This window comes from Anomaloglossus baeobatrachus, chromosome 7 (assembly GCF_048569485.1).
Source record: "Anomaloglossus baeobatrachus isolate aAnoBae1 chromosome 7, aAnoBae1.hap1, whole genome shotgun sequence".
In the NCBI taxonomy this organism is placed as follows: Eukaryota; Metazoa; Chordata; class Amphibia; order Anura; family Aromobatidae; genus Anomaloglossus; species Anomaloglossus baeobatrachus.
The window spans coordinates 99836454-99863777 of NC_134359.1; the positions used below are offsets into that span (position 1 = coordinate 99836454).

Genomic DNA, 27324 nt, shown 5'->3' on the forward strand with positions numbered 1-27324 from the left:
TATCCTTGACCTGTCTGGCGTGTTCCTTCATTTTCATGATGCGGTTTGATCCCTACTGTCCTAAAACAAACCTCTAAGGGTATGTGCGCACGCTGCAGTTTTTGGCACGTTTTTGCGCGTTTTCAGGTGCATGTTTGGTCTCAAAACTGCATGCACTTTCTTCCCCAGCAAAGTCTATGAGATTTTATTTTTGCTGTCTGCACAGTGCAGTTTTGTTTTAGGTGCGTTTTTGTGGTGACCACAAAGATGCAACATGTCAATTATTTCTGCGTTTTTCCCTGAGTTTTTCCCCCCTGCAATGCATTGGAAAAAACGCAGCAACAAAAATGCAGCAAAACGCAGCAAAAAACTCGTGCGTTTTTTGGATGTGTTTTTACTGTGGGTGCATTTTTGTGCCAAGGACGCACATTTTTGTGGTTAGAAAAAAAGGCATCGTGCGCAAATAGCCCAAGTCTTCACAGAGCAGCTGTAGTTATACTGAGAATAAATTTCACACAAGTGGACTCAATTTATTATGTGACTTCTGGTGGCAATTAGTCACTCAGGATTTTATGTAGGGGTATCAGACTACAGGGGGCTCTATACAAATGCACGTCACAATTTTCAGACATATATTTAAAATATTTAGAAAACCATGTATCACTTCCTTTGCACCTCACAAATATCTCCTACTTTCTGTTGGTATATCACATAAAATCCAAATAAAATACATTAAAGTGGGTGTGGTGTGAAAAAGGTCATGGGGTGTGCACACTTTTATAAGGCACGGTATGCAGCACATACAGTGCATATCTGCATTTTAGAATATTAAGAAATGGAGGATTTACTTCTATTGGGATTTTGGGCTATTGGGAGCTATTCTGGAGGAACGTTATTGTATCAATATGGACATCATAATGGTAAAAGTAAAATTGAGACCCGAAAAGCAATCTTCTATTAGTAAAAATATAACAGAGAACCTGTAAACCCAGGTGTCTCCCAGTACTGACGGCAATACATAAGCTTGTTTAGATATTTCAAGGCAAGAAACAGCGAGTACATCCCATCCTCATTACTATCTGGCTGGTTTGTGATGTGTCTCTGGTTAATACACACATCTGCTCTGAATAACAAGGTTCATTGAACATATAAAGCAAGATGTCTACAACAAGATGGGAAAAATGTAATGAATGTCAGGATTCAGTCAACAAAGTTAAGCAGTCATCTCATCTGAGATGTGTGAAGGCTGTACACGAGATCATATAGCATTATCTCCGAATGCTTCGATGATCTGTAGATACATGAAGTGGAGTTCTTTATAATACTGACAATTCAAGTGAATTATTTCATGCAACGGTTTACAGTTGAAAGGGTTAAACCAGCAAAGGGATTATAGTAAGAGTACTTTGGTATAGAATACACCTCCTCTTATAAAAAGTTAGCAAATTGTTAAAGCAGAACTAAACTTTTTTTTATATATATATATATATATATATATATATATACACATTATCGATCGGCCTTTTCAAAGTTCTGAATCTTTGTAATTTACTCCATTACCTTATTTTGTTTCCCTCTTGCTTAAACACCATTCTGAAAGTGCTGTTTTAACCGCCTGGCTCATGCTGTTTTACAAGCTGTTTTGAACAGTAGCTCTAGGAAGAATCTGTACTCAAACACTATTTACTAACACGGTCTTCCTGTGAGGATGTCTCAGCTCCCCTTCCCCTGCTCAAGCAGGTAAAGTGATTCTAAATTGTATCCGAGAGCAGATTCTTGATAGAGCCGTGGTTCACAGCAGCTTAGAAAAAAGCATGAACTACGCAGTTAGAACAGCGTTTTCACTTTCAGGCAGAAGGAAGGAAAATAATGGAGAACATTATAAAGATTCATACCTTTATAAAGGCTGTAAAATCATTAAATAAAAGAAAAGTTTAGCTACTCTTTAACATTGCAAATTCTACATTCAGAATATCCTATTCGGAACAAAGAAAAATCTTTCCTTGATTTCAGATGGCTATAATTCTACTGTCATAGTCACAATGGCCAGCACTTTGCGTGTTTCCACTGGCCCAAAATGTGTTCAGTAAATCAACAGTAGGTTCAGGTATTGCATGCTTATAAAAGGGGTGGTTCACTAGTTAGCATTATTGGCCACATCGATATAACGCTGATAAATCAATCAATGGTGCTCTATAAATAAATAAATAATGATAATAATAATAATAATAATAATAATAATAATAATAATAAACAAGACTTCTCTCAAATACATTGTATTGCCAATAGTGCCTGTGAGCGGCACTATTGCGGTCCGCTCATTCCCATCGCGTGACCCCCAGGCTTCGTGGCCTCTAATGTCCGGTGATGTCATGTCAACTTCTAGTTGACCTGACACTACCGAGGCCGGCCCCAGTCTCAGTGAGTGACTGGGCTGTGGGCAGAGTTTCACTGCTCGTCATAGCCCAGTGTCACAGCCCAGCATCTCCCAGCTTTCTCCTTCATTGAAGAATGCTGCAAGCAGGAGTGATGCTGGGCTGTGACAAGCAGTGAAACGCCACCCGCAGCCCAGTCATTCACGGAAGCCTGGAGCCAGCCCCGGTGATGTCGGGTCAACAGGAAGTTGACGTGACACCACCGGACATTAGGGGTCATGCAATGGGGATGAGCGGACCGCAATAGCGCCACTCACGAGCACTATTGCCAACACAAGGTATTTGAGAGAAGCCTTATTTCTCAAGGTTATATCGATGTGGCTTGGAAAAATAACTAGTGAACTGCCTCCTTAAATTAAATATGATTGAACAAAAACTTATCCTGGTTCAGTGCATTTTGGCCAAGGGATAATGTGTAAAGTGTAATCTACAATATCATAGAGTTTAGCAAAGATCACATATATTGCACTTATACGTAATCTCCATTGGTGGCCATGACTAAAAATAACTGAATCCCACTGCTAGACTCCCACCAATCAAGGTCTCAATACATATCATGATGTACGGTAGTGGAAAACTCATTGTATCTGAAAATTTTTGCTGTTCCAGAAAGCAATGGGCTGACAAAATAAGTACTATATGCCATGATAAAAGAAATGTAGTCGGGACATCAAAGTTATTAAAATCTATGGAATTGGTAAACATGTCAATTTATTTATTTGTTACTGATCTTTACGCTTTGCTTCCGAATATAAAACTTCCATAATCAGCATAGAGAGGAAACAGCAGATTATAATTACTGTGTTCAGCTAAATTCTCCAGAATATTAGCTTTATTAATCTACTTCTTAGTAAGCGTGATTGCTTCTTTAACCAACCAGACTCCAGTCTCTTACCCTTCATTTCACTGGAGACACACATAAATCTGGTTATATAATCACTATACCATGTCTGTAAAGTTAAAACTGGGGCCAGCAAGAATTCCAATATTTACACTGATATTCCACCTCGATTAAATGTCTTTTCTAAATTTCACTGGTGCACAAAAAACATACTAAAGGAGAATACTATATAATATATACTGCAGCCTCTGTGTTTAAAGGAATCTGTCAGCAGGATTTCCCATCTTAAACTATTTATATGCACATGTAGCTCTTTGAAAAACAAGTCCAGCAATACCTTTACATGGCCGGTCCATTCCTCAGCTACTGAGAAATCAGCATTTGAATTAATATGCAAATTAGGCTGTAGATGTGACACCCTGGACTGGTCAGGTCATCCCAGGTAGTCCCATGCACACACACACCCCCCTTAGTAAGGTGACAGCAGCCAAACTACAAAACCTTTGTCACCACCCTCCGGGTTTGATGTTGACACCAGGGAGGCAGAGCCAGGTGGTTGGCTCCGCCGAGGAGTTCAAAGGCCCTGAGGCGGAAAAACAGTAGATGAGTCTTGACAGTGGAGTGAAGTGGAGCCAAGTTCAAGGACAGACCTGTGCTCAGGCCTGCCAAAGTCTATACCAGGTGTCTGGGTTGGAGCCCAATCACCTCTGGCAAAGAGGCAGACGGTGGTGGCCACCTGCAGGAGCTGGGATTACAGCCGATGGAACCATAGGGACCGGGGACGGGCGGTGGCCCGCTGGTAGCGAACCGGGGAGCCGATTGGAAATCAGAGCACCAGGAGGGGTACTCAGACCCAGTACGAGGCCCAGAAACAGCTAGGCTAAGTCAAATCAACTGATTGAGGACTGGACTTTAGGACCTTTCCCACACAAGACTTGACTGAAGACAACAGCCCAACCATTAGGGTAAAGCCACCACCAAGGCATAGAGACCCAAGGGGCCAGCGTCTGCGGGCAAACAGGGCTCTCCCGACACATAGCAAGCCGGGGAGTGGACTACCGTTGCTTAGGCATAAGAATCGCACCTTTTACAAAAGAGAGGTGCAGGAGAAAGACGGAAACCACCAACCTGTTAAGGGAAAACTGCAGCCGGCTGTGGGCACTGTTCACCATCTTGCTTGGTTTACCAGAGACTCCAGCGTGTTTATCATAGTGAGTACACCAGTGCCTTCGGGCCACGCACCGTGCCGCCCGCACCGACACCCCAGAACGCATCCATCCCCTCGCCTCAGCGCCTCCCTCGGGTCCCCGGGACCATCATCCCCCCTACCCACGGAGGGGGTCAACACCAAGCTGCGCAACACCGTCCCTGGGAGCCTAGTCAACGGCAGCGGTGGTGTCCATCCATTCACCATAACCCGTGGGTGGCGTCATGAACTTAAATCCCCCATGCAAACCACCGCGGCTCCGGCCGAAGACCTCCACACCGCAGTCCCTATGTGTAGCGCAAACCCACTTTCAGAGCGACGTGACCCCCGGGTCCGTGGAGAGCTCGAGCCACCCACCGACGAGCATGATCCGAGCGGCTCGGCAGCCGGCCGAGCCCCGGGGCGGTACATAGATATGAAGTTTCTGTCACTCCAGCTCTTTCAACGCCAGAGCCGCCTCCTCCTGCTTTACTGACGCCTCATTTGCCTGACATCACACAGCGTAGAGGCTGTCAGTCAGGCAGACTGAGGAAGCGCTGTGTGGGGAATAGAGCTGGAGTGACAGAAGCTTCAGATCTACAGCCTCACTTGTATGTCATATCAGTTCAAACAGAGAAACGGACTGGCAATGTAAAGGTATTGCTGGACTTTTCTCTGAAAGAGCTACATGTGTATACAAATAGTTTGGGGTAGTGAATTCCTGCTAACAGATACTCTTTAAGAAATTCACTTGTTGGCAGATGGGATCACACACTTGTCAAAATGTGAATTAATCATGTATTTAAAATGACCGACCCACAGCCATTAAATGTCTCCTAATGGGTTACATCGAATTTTATCGCTGGTCATTTAATAGCCTGCTAAGACAACCAACACCACTTCCATATGCATAGAATGATCATTAATTTGATTGATCTGTGCACATAAAATATCACTGTTTTTAGCAGCACCCTACCTTAAAAATATTTTACCTGACAAACAAACCTACTGCTCATTTGTCTGGTGATTGTCAGCTCTGGTTGATTCCTAGGAACACTCATCCCCAATAACAGTCCAGTGTAAATGTAGATACTCATGTATGATATTCATGTATTTAATATATGTAGAGTTCTATTTCATTTTGTTTTACTATATACAGCGATGAAATACGTAAGTATTCAATAATTGAACAATTTTCTAAGTAAATATATTTCTAACAGTGTTATTGACATGAATTTCTCACCAGATGTTGGTAAGAACCAATCCAATTCACACAGGCAAATAAATCAAATCATAGCTGTCCATAAATTTAGTGAGGTGTAATAATGAGAACTGAAAGACAAGAAACATCTCGTGATGGGTAAAACTAGTGAGCGGTCTCAAAACTGACATCTGGTGAGAAATTTATGTCAATAGCACGTTTAGAAATATATTTACTTAGAAAATTGGTGACATGTTCAATACTTATTTTACTCACTGTTTGTTAGTATTACAACCACAGTGTATGTACATATTCATTTAATGCTATAAGTAATTCCGACCAATCTAGATTTCCTGCAGTATCTTTTGCAGTATGTGAGACTATGTCCATGGTCTGTGAACCTTATCCACCCTTTCTTCCAAGGCAGTTTTTAATGAACACTAGAAGTCTCAGAAATTTCGAGCTCCCCCCTGAAGTCCCGAAAGAGGGTCAAATAACATACATTGAACTGAATAGAACTAACTAGAAACTAAATGGCTAAACTCAATGGAAAACAACAACCTCCTGTGGTGCGACAAGTAATGGCCTTAATTACAGAACAAAAGACGGTGATTATAGGATGTTAGCTAAAATCCTTCAGGTCATTTGACCCGTCTCTGGGTTCCAAAGGTAGAAATGTTAAATGACCCCTCTCTGGGACTTCTAGTGTTAAAAGCGTAGGAAGTTGGATCATATTCTTCCCCAGTTTATTTGAGGCTTAGACGTAAAGAGAAGTCAGTCAGCTTGGTATAAGGTCCCAAATATAAGAGCTTTGCTGTTGAGATCACACACTTTGACCAAAACGTGCAGTAAGAACCTCATGTTTTTAAATATGTTGCAACAGTGGATCTCAAATATTCAATGTTTGCAGAGTGCCATTACGTAGTATTTTGTTTTAAGGATTAGAGAACACTTGAGAAATGGGAATATGGCTCGCTAGTACGTTTGCATGCTGGCTGTTGAGATGCAAAATAAGGGTCTCTACAGAAGTGATTTTTTTTGTGATACAACTGCTTCAAAGAATGGGAACTTTTTTTATAACAATTAGTAATGAGATCGGGATGGAGGGAGGAGTATTGTATTGTATCAGAGATGGTGAACACTTTTTCTATTCTTTATATTCTCGAATACTGACTGTGTTATAGATCACTCAGTTCCCAATATTATCAGCCAGCTTTTCTTTATCGGACTACATAAGACCAGCATTTTTTACATCAGATACTTAAAGAGGACCAACCACCAGGATTTTCATATATAAACTGTAGCCAGTGCTATACTGGCACCATCATCCTGATTATATACATATCTCTTTAGTTATGATATCGGATGTATACTTTCTGAAATACAGGCAAGTAAAGTTTGTGAAAAGCACTGTTATTTGATGATAGGTGCAATGGAATATCTAATAGGTGAGTTGGGTTTTTCTAGTTATTCCCGCCACTGTCTCCGGCCTGTCCTTCCTCCCTTGCTCCGTCTTCCAAAAACAGGCAAGTAGACAGGGCAGGAATAACTATCAAAAACCGACCCAGCTATTAGATATTCCGTTGCACCTGCCATTAAATAACTGCATTTCACAAACTATACTTGCCTATATTTCAGAAACTATACATCCGATCTCACAACTAAAGGTATGTATAGAATCAGCACGATAGCTCCAGTATAGCACTGGCTTTAGTTTATATATGAAAATCCTGGTGGTTGGTCCTCTTTAATATTGTGGTCATTGATTACAGAATAAAAAAAAATTAAATATTGTCTAGGTAGTGCGTAGTCTCCGTCACAAAGAGATAAAAATAATAGTATGCACCTCCATTTTTTTTTTACTTTTTTAACCATGGAAGTATTCTTATTTTCCCATGTTAAAAATGTTTCCTCATTATTTGGAATATGATTTTTTTTAAAAAAAAAAAAAACAAAGGCAGTCTGGATGTATACGTGGATTAAAAATATGATTTTTCAGCTTGGCTCTGAGCTGATGCAATGTGAGTTTCATTCCGCTAACAATACAAGGTTGTGAAGCGGGAGCATTTTATTAGATGCATTTTATTACTAACAAGCATTGAATGATGGCCCTGAACTGCTAGCAGAAGAGAATAAAGTATTCATTGTCACATTGAGCTTCAGAGTGTCAGACTGGTATAAACAATCACTTCTGTCTGGACAGATCCGTTCGTACAAGCGCACTAAATGGGTGAGGTCAATGTACACCAGACAAGCTTACTTTTATCATTTATACTGGGCGATCCCTGGCACAAAATAACATCATTTTTGTTGTTCACATGTAGATACCAATCACTGTACTGTATTTTCTTTTATTTCTGTGGGGTGGAAACACTGAGGAGACTCATCGGTCATAGAAAAAAGTTTGTTTGTCATGCAGTCCTCCATTTTTTCCCTGTTACAGAGGCATGGAAATTTGAGAATGGGTTCTGCAATCATTTCTCATGGGAAGAGGCCATGTGACTGTGCCACCATAATGTACAGATGCACTATGTTACACTATCTCACACACATTTAGTTATAATGTTTATACAGAACTGCCCTCAAGTAGTATAAAATAGGATAAGTGTCATGGTCATCTCCCTGCTGTTTAGAGACTAGCGGCAGGTTTTGGACTGGAGCCTCTCTTCTATCTTGACTCCTCATTTAAAGTTTCCTTTCTTTGGTGTCTCATGAATTACTATCGTTTTGTTGCCAGCAGCTCTAGCTGTAGCTGCTTTGAGCTAACGCCCCTTTAGGTTTAAAAAGTGTTTTTTTTTCCCAGCAGTCCTTGCTGTTGCTAGAATTCATTTTATTTTGGCCATCCTGGTGGAAGGAGCTGCTGGGGAATTGTCCTGTGCCCTTCCAACTTCTACTTAGAGTCTGTCTGCAGCCGTAGACTTTGGTGTTTGTATCCTGTTTATTCCCTGTCTGTCTTTACTTTTCCCTGTTTATTAGTTCCGCGGTGGGACTAGTGGCTCCCATCGGCCTTCTCACTAGCCAGCGGTGTTTGCAGGGCTAGTGAGGGATTAGGTATCCGGCTCAGCGTCAGATTTAAACATCCCGCATATGGATGCTATGGAGATCAAGTAACAGCTTCAGGTGGGTTCAGGAGGTGTCCCCTCACCTCTCTCCCTAGCCATAGGGCCCACCATTGTTAACGTGTCCCTGATGCCCCCTCTTAATTTGTGGTATTTTTTGTAGTGCGTCAGATGCTCATCGGTCTGAACGCATGTGTCACGCGGTACATACAGACTTCTCATACTCCATGTGTGACAATAGGTTTACCTGTAGTATTGAAAATGTGCAGTATTAGCAGGCAGAAATGTGTAAAATTGTTGTAGCCTTGTTTTTTTAGAAGTCATCTGAAAAATCTAAGAATTGAGCATCACTGACTGTCACATTGCTAAAATACTGTACAGGTGAAAAAAAAGAAACAACAACCTTGAATTATATGGCAATAGTAGTAATTTCTTTGTTTAATCTTATTCTGCACTAAAGGAGTAGTATAAACATGAGGCACCCCATCTCCGAAAGGATTTGTTGAGTAAACTATCCGGTGTGCACAAATTGTGCCCCCATGTACATGTATATGTAAAACTGGTGTTCTCATCTCATTTATATCATATCCACAAAAATCACAATTTGATCGGCTATTTTCAAAACTGACAAAGACGTCAATGAAGAGAGCTGTGCAAGTGCGGCCACTGTCAGAAGCAGTCTCAGACTGGCTAGCAGGGGATCAGGTGAATTCCCCGGTGGGCCCCTGTACAGGAGTCAGCCCTCATCCCCCAATATGAGCAGTTGTTGGACCAGTACATTTAATTCACTATGTACGGACAAAATTAGTATCGTTCATTCAAAACAAAACAACCTAGTTCATTATTATATAGAAGAATAAATAAATCTGTGAAAGAAGCTAATATAATATTTGCATGTTGCTGAACAATGGGTCCCCCAGAGTCAATGTTACTGCTGGCCCTTGCCAACACTGGTCAGAGGCCATAGAGTTCTCAAATAAATGTAGGTACCAGAGGTGGGAACCGAACCTACGAGACATGTATAGATATGCTGAGGATGTGCCATGAATGTCTTAGATGAAAATGAGATGAGAATTCAGATGGAGCAGAATGTAGTCTTTGTTCTAGATTCAGACATGAAATATTAGTAAGCTTAATCTTCATTCTGGGAGCAATACTTATACACATTATTCTAAAGAGAATTTCCAACAATTTAATGGAAATAGCCTATATTCTCCCTACAATCTCTCACTTTCAGCCATCAAAATGGTGAAGGAAGCTGTTACAATCCCCACTGTATATTTAGCAAGCTGTAATCACTTCCTTGAACACTGATTAACAGCCAGTTCTGCACACACCCACTGCACATATAAGCCACAAAGCAGGCTGCCAATCAATGTGTAGGGGAGTAATTAAAGCCGCACTCACTGTATAGTGATTGGTGACTATTACAGTCAATTGCACGCCCTGACGACTGGAAATGAGCAGCTGCAGTGAGAATATAACATTTTCTCCCTGTGGCCACTGCTCATGTAAGCCAGCCAATGTATGCAACGTTCAGTTGATCGTATCTTCCTTTGCATTGTTGTCACGACCCACCTATAACCTTACAGTGCAGGGCCACTTGAAGTACTTATCCCCAACTCCACATACAAAGCACTATCCTGAGACTACTATACAGTTTCAGGATGGATAAATCACTCCCACATATCTCCCTCCACCACACTCTTCCCACTTCACCTAGTATGTGCTATCCCGGGACAGTCAAAAATATTATAGGTGCTAACACAAGCACCATACAGGCTCAGTATACTGTAGGGGAGTAGTGGGAGAGATAAGAAAAAGACCGCACTCCATCCGCTGTACTAGGGCTGGAAAACATCTTGCTGGGGATCACAGGCCATGCTCCATGACATCACTATTCAGAGCCTACTGGTTTGAGAGCTGCCGGCTGACGCTTAACTCCTGCATGCAGGGCCATGTAAGACTGACAGTCTGGATTTCATCCAAAGCACAGACAGATAATTTCTCTACTCTGTGCTTGACTGTAACAAATAGTAAGGAGCTGGAGGTCGCATTATCACAAGTACATGTCTGGAACAGAGCAGAATTTTAATAGCATGTAAATTATGACGTTTCTTATTTTCTCATAGGCCTTACAATGTTATAGTAATCTCTGTGCCTGGAAAGCCCCTTTAAGTTATATGTCCTAGATTTCTGAATATGGCTCGATAATTATCTAGGCAATATAAAAATATACCGTATTCTAAATTTAGGGAATGAATTTACCCTCTCATCTTACTAGCTCATTGTTACTTTGCCTTTTATATTCACATGCATTACAGATTAAAAATAAATAATCTGATTAATTGGCATACTCTAGCAATATGTGGTCCATATTTCTGTTATATTAATTCATTTAGTAGACTTCAAATATTTTGCCATTTGCTGATGCCAGAACAGAATATTCATAGTGACCCTATGACACTCAATGCATGAATATTTTACAGAGAAAGTAATAAAGATTGATGAACACAGTGTCTACACACTGCAGTAATTTGTCCTTGCTCCAGGTATGATTTTAGTAATTGTCCTTTCTCAAATTACATTCACGTCACGCTAATTCCAAATTTTCCTTTTAAATGTTTTATCAATACAGTCAATTCTCAGAAATGGCCTATTGGGTTTTCAACATCGCAAATTAAAGTAGCTGTCAACGGTTTGGGTTTCATTTATTGAGCTTGAGTCAATTAATCGTTTCCACAAGCAGACGTTCTCAGCTACAAGCTTCTTTTTTTTTAGGCAGAGAAGATGTCTTATTACAGGAAAATAAGACAATGTATATACATAATTATATAATCAATCATGTTTTTGGAAACTTTAACTCATTAGATTCAATTACCGTATGTCATAGTAGTCATCTAGGCTTCTCCTTTTAGCTACTGATGCCCCATAGTTTGTCAGTTGTCAAAACCTACCCCACTCAAACAATGCTCTGAATCTATAGCAATAGTTTTGTCAATATTTTATTTCCGCATAATATTTGAAAATCAAAATCAAGAGTGCATAACACGTAGCAGAAAGATTTGTACCTCCCCTATATTGTCAACCAATGCCAACCATTTTTTTGCTTAAAAATCCTGAAGCAAAATGTTAACGCCATTTGGTTAAACATCCAATATATACTATATTAACACATATTGGGGGACACTTTTCAAAATCATGTTTTTCAATCAACCCCATTACTACAGTATATAAAATCCTTCTTGCCATCATGCAGTCTATCATGCAGTCTGCCTTTACAAACATTTATGGGTTATTGTAAAGAGATCACCGATATCAGCGTGGTCTTATAATAGGATGCTACCGTTGGAACAAGTCAGATTCTGATATTTTTTCACTACTAAGTATTCCAAGATCATTTGTGAATGGTGTTATTGAAAAATGGAAGCATTTAGAAATCACAGAAACTTAGACCACCTAAAGTTGCAGAACGGTAGTTACCGAGTGCTGAGGTGCATTATGCATATAAGTTGACAACGCTTTGCTGACAACAGAGCTCCGAACCTTCTCTGACATTAACATCAGCACAAAAACTGTGAGCCAGGAGCTTCATCACTTGGGTTTTCACGGCTGAGCAGCAACATAGAAGCATTTTATCACCAAGCACAATGTCAAGTGTCAGATGAAGTGGTATTAAGCCGCCACCACTGGACTCTTGAGCAGCAAAAACGTGTTATGTGGAGTAAGAAATCACACTTCTCTATCAGCATTGAATGGACGATTCTATGCTTGTCGAGGAGAATATTACCTGATTGTATTGTACCAACTTTAAAGTTTGGTTTAGAAAGGAGTTGAAGTTGTTTTTCAGGTGTCAACCAAAGCCACCCCAGTACCAGTGAAAGGAAATCTTTACACTTCAACATACAAAGACAATTAAGACAATTAGATTCTTCCAACTTTGTGGAAATAGTTTCTACTCTGGTATGACTGCACAAAGCCAAGTCCATAAAGCATTATTGGGCAAGTTTGATGGGGCAGAACAACTGCTGTGTCCAAGGCCTGATGTCAACAACATCAAACACCTATGGGATGAACTAGAACAAAGGTTTAAAGGGAACATTTCACCAGTTTTGGCGACTATAAACTGCGGCCACCACTTAACGCAAAAAACACTTTTATAATACTCACCTAGTGGGGAGGTCGAGTCCAATGGGTGTCGCTGCTCTCCGATCCGGTGGCCCATCTCTCCAGTCCGGCACCTCCTCTCTGCTGCGATCTCCTTCTTCCCAGCCCAGTGTGGATGATGTGTCCTACGTCATCCATGTCACGGGCGGGGAGAGCGCCGCCGCTGCTGGTCGCTCGCCAACGCTCGGGTCCGGCGCTGCTGCGGCTGCTCGGTGGCTCGAGCAGTGGGCCGGATCCAGGGACTCGAGCGGCACTCCTCGCCCGTGAGTGAAAGGGGTGGTTAGTTTGGGGGATTTAGTCCGTGACGCCACCCACGGGTTGTGGTGAAGATGGGCACCACCGCTGCTGGTGACGGGGATCCCGGGAGCGATGGTAGGGAGCAGCTGGGATGTTGTTTTCCCCCTCCGTGGGTGGGGGTCGGTGGTCCTGGGGCCCGGTGGAGTGACGGGGAGGCAGGGTCGGTGAGGTGCAGGGTTTCAGGGACAGAGAGGCGCGGTGCTGGATGGCACGGGTGTACTCACTCAGTAAGAGATGCACAAAGTCCTCGGTAAACTAAACGGCTGGATGGACGGGTCCCGCAGCCGGCTGCAGTGTCTCTCCCCGGACAGGTGATGGCGGCTGTCTTTCCCTGCACCTTGATGTACTTGTTTGACTACTATGGATCCCCAACGGTAGTCCGCTCCCCGGTGTATGGATACCGGAGGAGCCAGTTTGCCCGCAGGCGCTGGCCCTTGGGTCTCTAGCCTTAGGCGGTAGCTGTATACCCTCACGGTGTGGGCTGTTGCCTTCTATCGGGTCTTTGATTGTTAGGAAACCCCTGGGGTTTGGGTCAAACTCGGATTTGACTATTGTCGGCGGCTCCAAGCCTGGTCGGGGTCCGATGTGTGTGCTGGCTTTACTTCGCTCCCCGGTCGGTACCGGCGGGCCAACGTTTCCGCATTGCTTCACCACTCCTGCAGACGGCCACCACCGTCTGCCAACCTTGCTGTCAGTGCCTGGGCCACAAACCCAGACACCCAAGTGTTTACTCCTCACTCTTCAAACTCCAACACTCAACTGTCACTTTTCCCACCTCCAGGCCTGTGAACTCCTCGGTGGGTGGGGCCAACCGCTTGGCTCCGCCCAACCTGGTGTGGACATCAGACCCTTGAGGGAGGCAACAAGGATTTTATGTTTGGCTAATGTTACTGTCTAATGGGGGTGGGGGTATTTGTGTGTTATCTGTGACAACCTGGATAGTCCAGGGCGCTACATCCACACATGTAGACATTGCAGTCCTGCGCAGGCACACTTTGATCTGCCCTATTGAGGGCAGATCAGAGTACTGTAATGTGCAGTTGCGAGGAAAGGTTAAAGATCGCATGCATACTACAACAGTTTGATCTGTCCTGAGCAGGGCAGATCAAAGTGCACCTGCATAGGACCTCAATGTCGGCTAGTGTGCATGACATAGGAGACATCATGCACACAGGCCTCAGAAGAAGGAGGGCGGTAATTGTTGCAGGGAGGAGACACCGGACCGGAGAACAGCAAAACTCACTGCCCCTTATCTGAGTATTATAAAGGTGGTGTTTTTTACGTTCTACACAGCGGCCTGGACTCTTATATACAGTATTCTGGGATGCTGTATATAAGAGCTCAGTGGTGGTGGCTGCAGCTTATAGTTGCCAAATCTGGTGACAGGTTCCCTTTAAAGCTCGACCCTCTCAATCAACATCAATGTCTAACCTCACAAATGCTCTCCAGGATGAAAGGCCAAACGTTTCCACAGATAATCCGAAAGCCTTCCCAAAAGAATGGAAGCTGTTATAGCTTCAACAGGGAAACATTGCCTATTAATATAGAATGGGATATCATAAAAGCTCCTGAAGATGTAATGTTTAGGTGTCCCAAACCTACTGTCATCCTTAGATTTCGGCCACAAATCTACTTGTAAATTTAAGTCAGACTTGCCATAACCAAATTTGTGATGTGTGAATACCCCTGAAGAAATCATAATACTCTTCAATGTTATAAATCGTTTGGGGTTGCAGGGGAAAATAGGCATCAATATCGACACAGCACTGGCTATAGTTGGATTTATATCAACAACTTTTGCCATTATGCCTAGTAAAAGTTCTTAGATGGTTACAGCTAACAAAGGACCTTAGAGGTCGATGTCTTATAAAAGGATTGTCTTTCTTTCTTGTGTTCTACGAGTCTGTGTCATGAACTGACCCCATACATCTTGCACAAGGCGAAACTAGTGATAATAGTTTTTCCTAAAATGTTACTTTAATTTTGAAGGCTCCTGCAAACTGTCTGTAATAACAATTCCTAGTGGTAATATATAAGGCTATCACTTTTAGAGAACTATGGTGACTTGAGAATAAACAACTTAATATGAAGTCTGTGGTATAAAAGCTTCTTGGACCATCTCAGCTAGATCCATTAATCTTGTTTATCAGTGTCGTCTCTGGATACTATGTATAGATCTGTTAGAATGTATTACATTTTTCCTGTAATTACCTCTTCACGATGTATATTGCAATACAATTCAATCCAATCTACGCTGCAATGAAAATAAGGAATTCTAGGCCCCTGCAATCCTGAAGCCTCATGCTGATGATACACGGCTATTCACATAGAAGAATAACACTTCACAGCCTGTTCTGTACAATTGCTACGTCTCTGTATAACTTACACTGATGGGTCAGATCCCATTTAACAAAGAGAAAATTTTCACATTTTGTCATTATGGTGTTTTTTTCAGCGTGAAGAGCTCTACTGATTATTAAAATAAGTAATAAAGCATTATTTTCAATTAGTGTGTGGCGGTTTAATAGCCACTTTCATCACAAATTGTTTGTGTTGTTCAAACTAACCTTCAAATCCTAATAAAAATTACTTGAAAATGACTTAAAATAATTCCTCTGTATCTTTTTATTACAATAGTTTATATTGTGTTCATAGAATGAGAGAGATGAATGAATATATCTATGATATGGACCTTAAAAGGGGTTATTCAGGATTCTTTGTTTTTACTAAGGGCCTAAGAACTATCAGGCAGCTAGTTGCTAACTACCTACCTACCCGTTCTGCCCGGCGCCAAACTCTGCTGACAGAGCAGTCACAGACTGCCCTTGCTGGCGATTCTTTCGCTGACGTCATGTCGAGAGATCAGTAGCTCCAAGCTCTGCTCTGTTGACGAGTCAAGATTACCGATGTCATGTTGATTTACAGTTTGCTCCCTGTTGCCTAACTGCGGGGAGCTGGATGTCAATGAACATGAGACTGGCAATCAAGCCCCATCAAAAGATCACTCTGGAAGATGAAGAGCTGCTCTGTTGATGTGAAGCAACTGAATGTCTGGCAGGGGAGATCACTGATTGTTAGAACAGTCAGGTAATTAGCAACTACCTGCCTGTTGGTTTTTAGGCTCATAGTAAAAAAAAATTATATAGTTCTGGATAATCTCTTTAAAGGGAACCTGTCACCAGATTTGGTGACTATAAGCTGCGGCAACCACCAATGGGCTTTTATTGACAGCATATAAGAGCCCAGGCTGCTGTGTATTACATAAAAATGACTTTATAATACTCACCTAAACGGTCGGTTCGGTGCAGAATGGTCAGATGGGTGTATCGGTTCTCCGGGTGTGGCGCCTCCTCTTTCGGCCATCTTTGTCTTCCTTCTTCTGAAGCCTGGGTACATAACACGTCCTACGTCATGCACACGCGATGGCATTGAGGTCCTGCGCAGGCACAGTACAATACTTTGATCTGCCCTGCTCAGGGCAGATCAAAGTGCGCCTGTGTCGGACCTCAATTCCGGCCTGTATGAATGACGTAGTATGCGTCATGCACACAGGCTTCAGAAGAAGGAGGACAAAGATGGCTGAAAGAAGAGGTGCCGCACCGGGAGAACGGAGACGCCCATCTGACCATTCTGCACCAAACTGACCAGTTAGGTGAGTATTATAAAATGATTTTATGTTCTACACAGCAGCCTGGGCTCTTATATACAGTATGTTAGAATGCTGTATATAAAAGCTCAGTGTTGGTGGCCACAGCTTATAGTCACCAAATCTGGTGACAAGTTCCCTTTAAAGGGGTTTTCCACTTTTAAAGAAGTAGTCACAATAATTGGCTACTAGTAAAAAAAAACCCTCAAATAACAGTCCATTCTCTGCTCTGGTCTCAGTGTTTTGGCTGCAGCAATGACATCACTACTACAAGGCATATAACCGCTGCAGCCAAATCACTGAGCTCAGCGGCTCTGTTGATGTTGATACCATGAGCCCTGGAGCTCAGTGATTGACTGCAGCGTTTATTGCACTGTAGACATAATGTCATCGCAACAGCCAATACATAGAGAGTGAAGCAGCAGGCAAGAGCTGCCAATAGAGTGTGAGTACTATCCGGGTTTGATTTTTATAGACATTCAATCGGTTGCGGACCACTTTTTTGGAAATTGAAAACTAATTTAAACACTGAAAGATTCAGGCATCATGGGGGTCATACAGGTTGTTTGAACTGTAAGACGCTGTTTTTTTTTGTGCAGCAAAAATACGCAGCATCAAAAATTCACCCAAAACTAATGGTGGGAACTTCACTTAAGCATTAGTTCTCCAAAATATAGCAAAATATGTGCCTCAGGCCTTAATTTAACCTTGACACGTCAAGAAATGGACCCCCATCTGCTTAAAAATGTGTTGCAAATGATAGTTTATGCTATACAGCTTTACACTCAAAACTTTTGCCATACCAAAAAAAGCAAAAAAGTTGACACCACTCACCAATGGTGTTTATATTCTTTTATTAAGTCAAAAACTAGATACATGTGCCAAAAACAAAGCAGCAGGGAGAGATTTAGGATGCCATCATTGTCTGATGCCTATTGTTTGCTTTTTTCGTGTGGTATATTGGATTTTGCTGTGTTATTGATTTTTGGCTGTCGTTCCTTAGTGCCATGTATATTTATGAAAAGACTGACTAACTCGAGGGATAGTGTCGACCATGCTACTTTTTTTTTTTTTAAAAGACACTCACCATTTTTGCAGACAGGGCAGCACTGCTCGGGTTCATATACAGGATTTACGCATTCTGGTACAGCACAATCTGCTACAACACAGTGGACTTCGTTGCTGGGTTCACACCGGCACCATTCACACGGAGAAGGCTGTCAGGAAGTAACGGACATGTTAGTGGATTGAGACTGATGAGCTGCATCTTGTTTGTTACTGCAACAGATCATTGGAAATATTTTTACAATACAAATAGCTCACAAGCAATGTAGTTCATTAGTAGAGAACTCGTGGAGAACTCCTCCCAGCTGGAGATATATCAACCATTAAAGGGGTATTCCCATCACCAAGATCCTATCCCAATATGTAGTAGGGAAAATAAAATAAAATAATAATAATAATTATATTACCAAATAACTTTAATTAGAAATGTAGTATAGTTCTCCTGATATAGCCACGTCTCTTACCTCATGTGCAGGGCATTACAGCTTAGGTATCCATGGTTACGTCCACTCATATAGTGACAGCTAGTTAGTTGCTTGTGGACTCACAACCATGGATACATAAGCTGCAATGACCTGCACGTAAGGTAAGAGACATGGCTATACAAGGAGAACTATACTACATTCTTAAATGGAGCTGTTTTCTAATATTATTACACCTACTACATATTGGTATAGGTTCTTGGAGATAGGAATACCCCTTTAGCTCAATTTATAACTAAAAACAAGAATATTTTCAAAATTATGTCATGGTAACACAATGATGTGATCTACTCAACTGAATATACTATTATTTTACATTTTGATTGATCATTATTACTATTGTGTAACCCTCATATAATTTTGATAGAAGATACTGTTTGCCCCTCGTCCGTGTAAAGTATGGGTATCTGATCTGGCAATAAGCAATCAACCCGAAACACCGTGTCGGCAAATTGGGATTCTGATCTGGTATAAATCTTAAGTCTTATGAAAAGGCTTGTTTAAAAAGCCACTTTTGACTATTAGGATTGCTACTTCCAATAGGTGGCGCTAGAGTTTGTCTCCTTCCTCCCTGGAGGGACAATTTGCTTATTGCTAGCAATTTAATAATTTATTGTGTCCATAGACCTATCAGTATGGACAGGTGTATCTAAACAACCCCAGAATGTCCATACAGCCTTTACCCACTAGAGGATGTCAGGAAAATCAGGAAGATGTCCCACTGCTGCCAACAATGGTCACAAAACACACAATGGACTAACGATTGGCGGGTGAGGCAATGGCTACTATAACTACTATTTGGGCACTTTCACAGTGAACGTATAGTATATGCACATCCAATTCCACCCTTGACCAGCAAACGTGCAGGAAGAATCCAACACATGTATACTTGGAAATGGTCACTCCAAGCGCTGCAATAAGGAAAGAAAAATTGATTGCCACCATCAATCATCTATTACATACAGATTGGAAGCCCATTACTGATCACGTTAGGCCTCACAAGGCTTCAGGGGTGCAGCTTATAGAGCAAGAGGAACAAAGCTATTAGATTTTATATATTTAATTCAACAATTAGGCAGTGTTTATAAAAAATATACAAGATAATACAAAGAGTACAAGTCAATGCAGTATGCACAGTCACATAAAAAAAATAAAAGGGATAAACAAAAGAAGTTATGAGACCTGTTTATCATAGGAATGGCACAGATCTTGTGAAGGGGTGCACTCTCTTTATAAAATGATATTATCCTTACAGCACTATGTATCTCTCAGCATTGTTAAAAGGGCCTAGGCCAGAACCTGCTTTTATCAGATACCAGTCACTAATGCCTACCTAATCTGGTGACCTTACAGGCCATTAATTAAGATGTGGGTTCAATTACAAAAAATGTTGGGATCCCCAATCTTAAGGATGTCTGCCCTCCTGAAGGCCTCCAGTGGAAAACATTAACACCATATTTCCTATCACAATTTTAGCATTGTTTACATATAAGGCATGGCATATATAACTTCATCTATCTGGCCAATAATAATTCAAGCCTAATGGGAAGGATGCACAGCAATGAAAGTGAATATGTTGTGTTTGGGACAGCACCATAAAGCTGAAAATATGTCTCCCATATCTATAGAACCTACACCTGTCACTAAAAACCCAATATTCAGGCTCCAGAAAGCCTGAAACATTGGCCATGAGACACTACCATTGCTTTGAAGTCAAGAACAGCCTAATTACAAAGAGACAAAAAAGTGTCAACACACGCACCTATTTCATGTTTGTACTAACCATTCCAATTAAGGTGGCTGCATCACACACCTCAATGGGGTGTGGTGGGGGGTGGAAGGGAGTGGAGGGGTGGTAGTTGCACAAATTTGAAAAAGAGATTGCTCTTCTTCCCATGGCCCCAATACACAATTCATAGTGAAACCATGCTCCTACGTTCGATATGAGGATGACAAACGAGTTGTTAGAAGTTTGAATTTTTAAGCTGGTTTCACAACAATTTTTTTAATGTGTGAACTTAATGTGTTGGGTTTTGGCACTTTCTGTAATCATAATAGGAAACTAAATAAATGATAAAGAAAGCTAATGAAATATCAGCTTGGAAAGACATTTCTGAGGCTTAAAGCGTAACCATCGTTTTAATTTTTATCTCATAAATCAATAGTACACATGAAAATAAGCAACTTTGTAATACATCTAATCAGATAAATATGCTTCTTTTTCCAACAGGACTGAACACTTTTGCAAAATTTTCAATTCACTGGTAAAATATGTATTCTGTGAAGACAGAATGTTATATTACTGAGATTCAAATTTGAATGTGAGGGAGGAGTTAGTCAGAGCTCCGCCCTCTATTTACATAGAATCTTATCAGCAGGAACTGTCATCTCCTATTTCATTAATGTGAAAAATTGGAACAAAGGATTTATAAGAATTTATTCCATATAAACATACAGGCATAAATTACATGTTTCGGCTAATAGTGAGCCTTTTTCAAACAAATCTAATAGATAAAGCGTGCATGTCCGATAAAGGAATCCACACCGTCGCATTTACAATCACAAACTTTTGCACACACAGCTCATTTGACTCGGCAATGTCATAGACTATGTTTGATGGGAAAATTTAACCCCGTGCTTTACATTTATTCGCCAAAAAACCTGCTTCCATTAAAGTCTATGGAGCTGGGAGCTACAGGTCATTAATAGGAGCTCTGATTGGTTGCTATAGGCAATGAAGGACATTCTTAGTGTAAGGCAGCATATGTCTGAGGTAATACGATTTCGATAGAGAGACTGATACAAAGAGAGACAGACAAACAAAGACAAAGAGACAGAGGAAAAGAAAGAAACAGAGAAAGAGACATAGAGGCAGATATGGAGAGAAAGAGACAGAAAAACAGAGAAAGACAGGGAGAGACAGAGAGCCAGAGACAGAGAGAAACAAAGACTGATAGACAAGGAGACAGACAGACAGAGACAGAACGAAAGGGGGGGAGAGACAATCAGAGACACAGACAGAAAAAGAGAGACTGCTAGAGACAGACACAGAGAGACAGAGAGGGAGACAGAAAGACAGATAGAGAGGGAGACAGACAGGCAGATAGATAGGGAGAGTGGGAAAGAGACAGACACTTAGTTACTATCCCAGGCAATGCTGGGTACTACAGCTAGTAACTAAAAAAATTGCTCAATGAGAATGTTAATCATGGACAGAACAAGGCTATCATGCTGATGCCATCCATGTGCTGATGTGTGTGATTCTCATGGACCCATAGACTCACTGGAGATCAAAATTAGAGAACAATGTATGATCACTTGCTTTTTTCAGAAATAATGTACATTGATCAACATTTGAAGGGTTTTTGGGTTTTGTTTTTTTTTTAACAAGGGGTGCACAATGCCACTAGAAAAGTGTTCTACGAAAGATACCCCTTTTGGTCACATGGGTATGACCTCACCACAGGTCCTAAAAGTGAAAAGTTACATCAATTGTATAATACTTATGTTAATTCTAACAGGGGGAGGGGATAATTCTGAATACCCCCAACAGATATTATCTGATTCTCAGCTGCTGTTACTCAAGCTGATTTTATAAACTTTACTTTCTTGGATTTCAAAACCTAAACATCCGAGCTGAAAACTAAAGGTATGTAGAGAATCAGCCTCATAGTGCCAGTATAGCTTAGGCTAAGGGCAGCTTTGCACACTACGACATCGCAGGTGCGATGTCGGTGGGGTCAAATCGAAAGCGACGCACATCCGGCGTCACTTGCGATGTCGTAGTGTGTAAATCCTAGATGATACGATGAACGAGCGCAAAAGCGTCGTTATCGTATCATCACTGCAGCCTCCGACATTTCCATAATGCCGGTGCAGCAACAGGTGCGATGTTGTTCCTCGCTCCTGCGGCAGCACACATCGCTGTGTGTGAAGCCGCAGGAGCGAGGAACTTCACCTTACCTGCCGCCGGCTGCAATGAGAAGGAAGGAGGTGGGCGGGATGTTTACATCCTGCTCATCTCCGCCCCTCCACTTCAATTGGCCGCCTGCCGTGTGACGTCGCTGTGACGCCGCACGACCCGCCCCCTTAGAAAGGAGGAGGGTCGCCGGCCAGAGGGACGTTGCACGGCAGGTATGTGCGTGTGAAACTGCCGTAGCGATAATAATCGCTACGGCAGCTTTCACTAGATATTGCACGTGCGACGGGGGCGGGACTATCACTGCAGCATCGGTAACACATTGTTACCGATGTCACAGCGTGCAAAGCCTGCCTTAGGCTTTAGGTTATATACGAAAATCCTGGTTATTGGTTCCTTTAACACACTTTTCTGTTCAGTCTTTCCCCAGTTTGTCGAACATAATGTTTCCTATCAGACCCAAATAAATAAAATGTGCTTTCATCACTAAAATGAACTGTGGACCACTTCTCCTCTGTCCACACAACATGCTCCTCACCAAAGAGGAGTCTAGCCTTTTGATTCTTTGTGGTTTGGTCACTGCAGAGTGGGCTGTCAGTCCAAATGCTCTTAAACATTGTGACACTGTATGACAAGACAGATCCTTACCCTGTTCAGTGCTGAACTGCCAAGCAATTCCAGCTGAAGTGTTGAAACAATTACCCATGGAGATTCTCCGCATTATCCTGTCCTGTCTTGCAATTGTCTTTCGAGGGCAACCAGTTTCTTGGGGGACTTAAAAGAGTTTGTAATATTGTAAAGATGCAATATTCTTGAAATCACGGACTTGAAATGGCCAATTTCTCTTGTTATGGCTGATAGGGTCAACCCTTTGGCCTTCATCTGGACAACCTACTGCTGGAGGGTTTTAGTCACTTTGGAACGGCACACCATTTTTGCAAAGTCAGTGCAAACTGGAACATTAGGCTGCTAGTTAAAAAGGGTTTGTCAGATAATTAAGGAAATTAGCACCAGGTGCCAGATTAACACCAATAATTTACAGGTATCTGAAAGTGTTCTCTAATTTTGATCAGTGTTCTTTTTCATTTATCTCATTTACATTATGTGCATTACAATAAATTCAATTTATGAAATAAGCTTAAAATACTGTTAGTTTACTCATGTTAGGATATAAATCACATAGCACTACACAATGAGCTTAACATTTAGGAAATTGTGTGTTGTTCTCTAAGTTCTCGATACACAAAAGAATTTAGACATGTAAACAACCATAGACTATAATCGAAACATGTTCAATCTATAGGGTGCTTTACACGCTGCGACATCGCTACCGATATATCATCAGGGTCACGTCGTTAGTAACGCACATCCGGCTCGGTAGCGACATCGCAGCATGTGACACCAAGGAGCGACGATCAATGATCGCAAAATCGTTCAAAAATGGTGATAGTTGACACGTCGCACCTTTCTTTAATATCGCTGCTGCCAAAAGTACGATGTTGTTCGTCGTTCCTGCGGCAGCACACATCGCTATGTGTGACACTGCAGGAACGACGAACATCTCTTTACCTGCATCCATCGGCAATTAGGAAGGAAGGAGGTGGGCGGGATGTTACATCCTGCTCATGTCTGCCCCTCCGCTTCTATTGGCCGGCCGCTTAGTGACGCTGCAGTGACGTCACTATGACGCCGAATGCACCTCCCCCTTGAGGGAAGGATTGTTCGGCAGTCACAGCGATGTCGCTGACAAGGTATGTGCATGTGACGCTGCCGTAGCAATAATGTTAACTACGGCAGCGATCACCAAATGTCACACGAACAACGGGGGCGGGTGCTATCGCGCTCGACATCGCTAGCAATCGCTAGCAATGTCGCGTGTAAAGCACCCTTATTATAGACATCTGAATCAGGCCAAAGGATAGTTCTTCAATATAAAAGTGTTAGGGCGGCATCACACGCTACGATATATCGGGCGATATGTTGTCGGGGGTCATGGATTCCTTGACGCACATCCGGCATCGTGAGAGATATTGTACCGTGTGACAGCTACGAATGACTGAACAAGCAAAAATACTCACCCTATCATTGTTCGTTGACACGTCGTTCATTTTCATAAAGTTGTTCCTCCTTCTGCGCGCCGGTAGTTCGTCGTTCCCGAAGCAGCACACATCGCTCCGTGTGACACCCCGGGAACGACGAACACAGCTTACCTGCATCCCACCGGCAATGGGTAAGGAAGGAAGTGGGCGGGATGTTACGTCCCGCTCATCTCCGCCCCTCCACTTCTATTGGGCGGCCGCTGCGTGACGTTGCTGTGATGCCGAACGTCCCTCCCCCTTCAGGAAGATCATGTTCTCCGCCCACAGCGAGGTCGTTCGGGAGGTAAGTACGTGTGACAGGGGGTTACTGACACTGCCCGTGACGCACAAACGACGGGGGCGGGTGCAATCACTCATGCGATCGCACGATATATCGTCCCGTGTAACGCCGTCCTTAAAGAGGTTGGCCAATACTTTAATATTGATGGCCTATCCTTAGGATCAGCAGAGCAGAGGCCATTAGGTATACTGTCTATATATTAGGAATACCTAGTCACATATACAATAGGGAGTATATAGACACTAATTAAAAATCAGTATTCATTGTGCCACGTCTACTAGTAGTCGGCGGCTATCACAGATTAGAACATTTGAAAGTGATGCTTTAAAGTTATAGAAATAATGATAACTACAATTACAAAGCTCATGGAGCGAGCTGTAAAGAATATATACAATTTTATTGTTCCAAAGGCGGTTAAATTTAAGAAGAAATTAAGCAACTTTGCAATTAGTCGTAATTAGACATTACAGACAACAAAGAAGCCCCGTGTGTTACCTGATTTATTGTCTGTTAGTTATCAACGACCAGCATCACACATGGGGAGATGACTGTAGCATCAGACTACACAGTTTGTAGTCTATAATCATGGAAACTACATTTTTTTTCAAAAATATATAATTTTTTTAAATTTTAGATGCATTGGAGCTTATTTTATTTTGTCTTCTGAACTGAAGTTTGGAAATTAAACATTTTTATAACTAAACCTATTAACTTTTTGCGCCCTGTTCCAGGTAAGCATTTAGCAGTCTTGTCATCCTGCCTGTGCCAATCCATTTGATTCGATAGTTTCACCATACGGTCTTCAATTTTGGATGGAACATCACAGCGATACAAATCAAGAGGCTGTGGACGTCGGTGCATGCGCGCCCTGTTAAGATGGACTCTTGAGTGATGTCAATGTGACCTTCCATCGGAGGCTGCAAGTCAGAAAGGGAAAGAAACCATCGTCTGGAATAACACATGAAGCTGAGTATAGCTGGGAAGGATCACAAGACTGCTACTGACTACACAGCAGTACGGCACTTTACTTTTCACATATCCAATGCATACATCGATCTCAGGGCATACCGTGTTTTTGCTCTATTCTTTGATTTCTGTATAATCTGTATAATACAGTCACAACAGCTTGCACCTGTTTACACTTCATTCTGTTGGAAGGTGCTGATTTTTTTTTTATCTATTTCTCTTGAAAATATAAGTTTCTCAAAATAAAACCGAATCACTTTGCAATTCACTTTTTAGTTTCAGACAAATGAATTTTCAAGTTATATAACTCATAGGAATAATAATAAAAAACAAACCAGAAGCTACGTAAACAGGTAATAATAATTGATTTCACAATATAAGGCCCCTGAGCCTTAGTAAGACCAAGGGTTCACACAGACGAGCGTATAAATTGGATGAATGCAATCCGATAAAAAAAAAAGGAATTGCGTTTGGACTTACAGTAAAGACCAAAGGTTTGGACACACCTTCTCATTCAAAGGGTTTTCTTTATTTTCATGACTCTGAAAATTGTAGATTCACATCGAAGGCATCAAAACTATGAATTAACACATGTGGAATGAAATACTTAACAAAAAAGTGTGAAACAACTGAAAATATGTCTTATATTCTAGGTTCTTCAAAGTAGCCACCTTTTGCTTTGATTACTGCTTTGCACACTCTTGGCATTCTCTTCTCTTTCACACTTTTTTGTTAAGTATTTCATTCCACATGTGTTAATTCTTATTTTTGTTGCCTTCAATGTGAATCTACAATTTTCAGAGTCATGAAAATAAAGAAAACTCTTTGAATAAGAAGGTGTGTCCAAACTTTGGTCTGTACTGTATGTGACTCAATGAGTAAGTGCAGGTCTGCCTTTTTGTCCTCAGAAGTATTTGGTGTGAAAAAAGTATCGCACTATCCTGTGATTTGACTGCAAATTTGGTACAGCGCAAGAAAAAAAAAAAAAACTAAGATGCCATATGGAACATTAGAATGGAATCCAATATTTAAGGATAAATTACAGTTCTCTAAGATGGGAAACTGTAAATGGCTGTGTAAAAGATTAATAGCTGCGGAGTTAAAAATCACAATGGATGACAAAATCACCCCACTGACAGCGATTCAGTAAGGATATGTGCACACGATCAGGACCTGTATACGGTGGGTCCTGACCTGCAGGACCGCGATTCTCCTCCGCAGGACGGCAGCTGCTCGTGCCAACAATCTGTGTTTAGGCAGTTGCGGTCTCTCGCTGTGTTCTGCCTGCGGAGAACACTTGCATCTCTACAGCAAAGAATTGAAATGCTGCGGGCTCGGATAGCCGCACCGCAGGTCAGTTTACGCTGCGGGCACAGTGGGCATGAGATTTTTATAAATTCCATCCACTGTGCTTGTACTGAAACATGCTGCGTCCAAACCGCTGTGAACCCTGATCATGGACACGCAGCATAAAGGGCACTTTACATGCAGCTCGTGAAAGCACCCGCCCCCGTATTTTGTGCGTCACGGGCAAATCGGTGCCCGTGGCGCACAATATCCTTAGTCCCCGTCACACATACTTATCTTCCTAGCGACGTCGCTGTGGTCGGCGAACAACCTCTTTTCTAAGGGGGACGGTTTGTGCAGCGTCACAGCGACGTCACACGGCAGGCGTCCAATCGAAGCGGAAAAGCAAAGAGCA

The 27324-nt window shown here is 41.9% G+C and overlaps 1 protein-coding gene across 3 annotated transcripts in view; it reads right to left on the reverse strand.

Moving 5' to 3' along the window:
• The window catches only part of VWC2L (von Willebrand factor C domain containing 2 like), a 268255-nt gene that overhangs the window by 143318 nt on the left and 97613 nt on the right, over positions 1-27324 (reverse strand). For all 3 annotated transcript variants that reach the window (XM_075317528.1, XM_075317530.1, XM_075317529.1), the window contains exon 3: positions 17899-18028. In XM_075317528.1, the coding sequence (XP_075173643.1) occupies positions 17899-18028 (130 nt within the window). The remainder of the gene's footprint in view (positions 1-17898; positions 18029-27324) is intronic.